The sequence below is a fragment of the Bison bison genome, unplaced genomic scaffold (genome assembly GCF_000754665.1).
Source record: "Bison bison bison isolate TAMUID 2011002044 unplaced genomic scaffold, Bison_UMD1.0 scf7180017845646, whole genome shotgun sequence".
NCBI lineage: Eukaryota > Metazoa > Chordata > Mammalia > Artiodactyla > Bovidae > Bison > Bison bison.
Window position 1 is genome coordinate 15198 of NW_011476219.1, and position 1439 is coordinate 16636.

Sequence of the window (1439 nt, forward strand, 5' to 3'; positions counted from 1 at the left end):
GGGCGGCGGGAACAGGGAGCGTGGACTGCTGGGTCCCGGGAAGCCGAGGGCTGGAGAGCTGGGGGCCAGGCCGCCCTGAGGCTGCCTGACCGTCTTGCTGTTACCTCCTCCAGCGGCTGAGGGACCAGATCAAGACATGGGTAGCGTCCAACGAGATCAAGGACAAGAGGCAGCTCATAGACAACCGCAAGCTCATTGAGACGGTAGGAGCCCGGGGTTGGTGCCTGAGAGGCGGGGGTGGCAGGAGTCCTGGGGCCCCAGAGGCCCTGAGTAAAAGGGCCTGGGGGAAGGCAGGCAGCAGCCCCTGGGGCTCCAGTGTGTGCTCCCCAGTCCTGAGTCAGCTGCTCTCCCGCCTTCGGGACCCCCGCCAACGGCGCTCTCCACAGCAAATGGAGCGGTTCAAAGTCGTGGAGCGAGAGACCAAGACCAAAGCCTACAGCAAGGAGGGCCTGGGCCTGGCGCAGAAGGTGGACCCCGCCCAGAAGGAGAAGGAGGAGGTCGGCCAGTGGCTCACGGTGCGTCCGGGCAGAGGAGGGCTGAGCAAGTGGGGGCCCAGCCCTGTGGGGTGAGGACTCTGCTGACTGTTTCCTCTCCTCTGCGCACAGAACACCATCGACACCCTGAACATGCAGGTGGACCAGTTTGAGAGCGAAGTGGAGTCCCTGTCGGTGCAGACGCGCAAGAAGAAGGGTGACAAGGATGTGAGTGGGGGGCCCAGAGCGCAGGGGGACGGGGGCCAGGGCGGGGGCAGGGGCCTAGAGCGCAGGGGATGGGGGCAGGGGTCGGGCCCGGAGCGCAGAGGGCAGGGGCAGGGCCAGGCTGGTGGGTGGGAGTCAGGGCCCGGGCTCCGGAGGCAGGTGGGGGCGGAGCGTGAACGGTGAGGGTTGGGGGTGTAGGGAAGGGTAAGGCCATCCCACGGGTGCCGCCTGGCATCTGGGTGAACAGCGGGCTGTCAGGAGGGGCAGTTTGGGGGAAGATGCTGAGTTCGGCTCGGGTGGAGGGTAAGCATGAAGCCTGAGGCCCCCAGGGCAGGAGACTGGGGAGCTGCCGCTGTGGCCTCCCAGCCACCGAGGGCCCAGGACCTGAGGAGGGCAGGAGGTGTGGGCACAGTGGGACGTGGAGGAACGGTTGGTTTGGCCCGAGGAGAGGAGTGCTTTGAAACAAAGCCAGGGCCCAGGGCCCAAGTCCCAGAGAGCCAGGACCACCGGGTCTGCGTTCCAGGGGTGCCTCTGTCTGTGTGCAGAGGAGGGTGAAGGATGGCGCAGGGGCGGCCGGGTGCCAGAGGGAGAAGGGTCATTGCAGAGCGGAGGGATTGGAGCTGGAGCTGAGACATCAAATCCTGAAGGCGATGGGGCTTTACGGCAGGCCTCTGAATCCGGACTTAGGGATACATGGACGAGGGTGCAGTGTCAGGGTGGTGACAAAGATGGTTACAGTTG

General features: G+C 65.9%; 1 protein-coding gene across 1 annotated transcript in view; it reads left to right on the forward strand.

The window, feature by feature from the left end:
• Positions 1-1439, forward strand: part of LOC104985867 (CCR4-NOT transcription complex subunit 3-like) — a 15418-nt gene that overhangs the window by 5675 nt on the left and 8304 nt on the right. The window contains exons 5-7 of the mRNA XM_010836265.1: positions 114-203; positions 387-515; positions 606-701. Of these exons, the coding sequence (XP_010834567.1) occupies positions 114-203; positions 387-515; positions 606-701 (315 nt within the window). The remainder of the gene's footprint in view (positions 1-113; positions 204-386; positions 516-605; positions 702-1439) is intronic.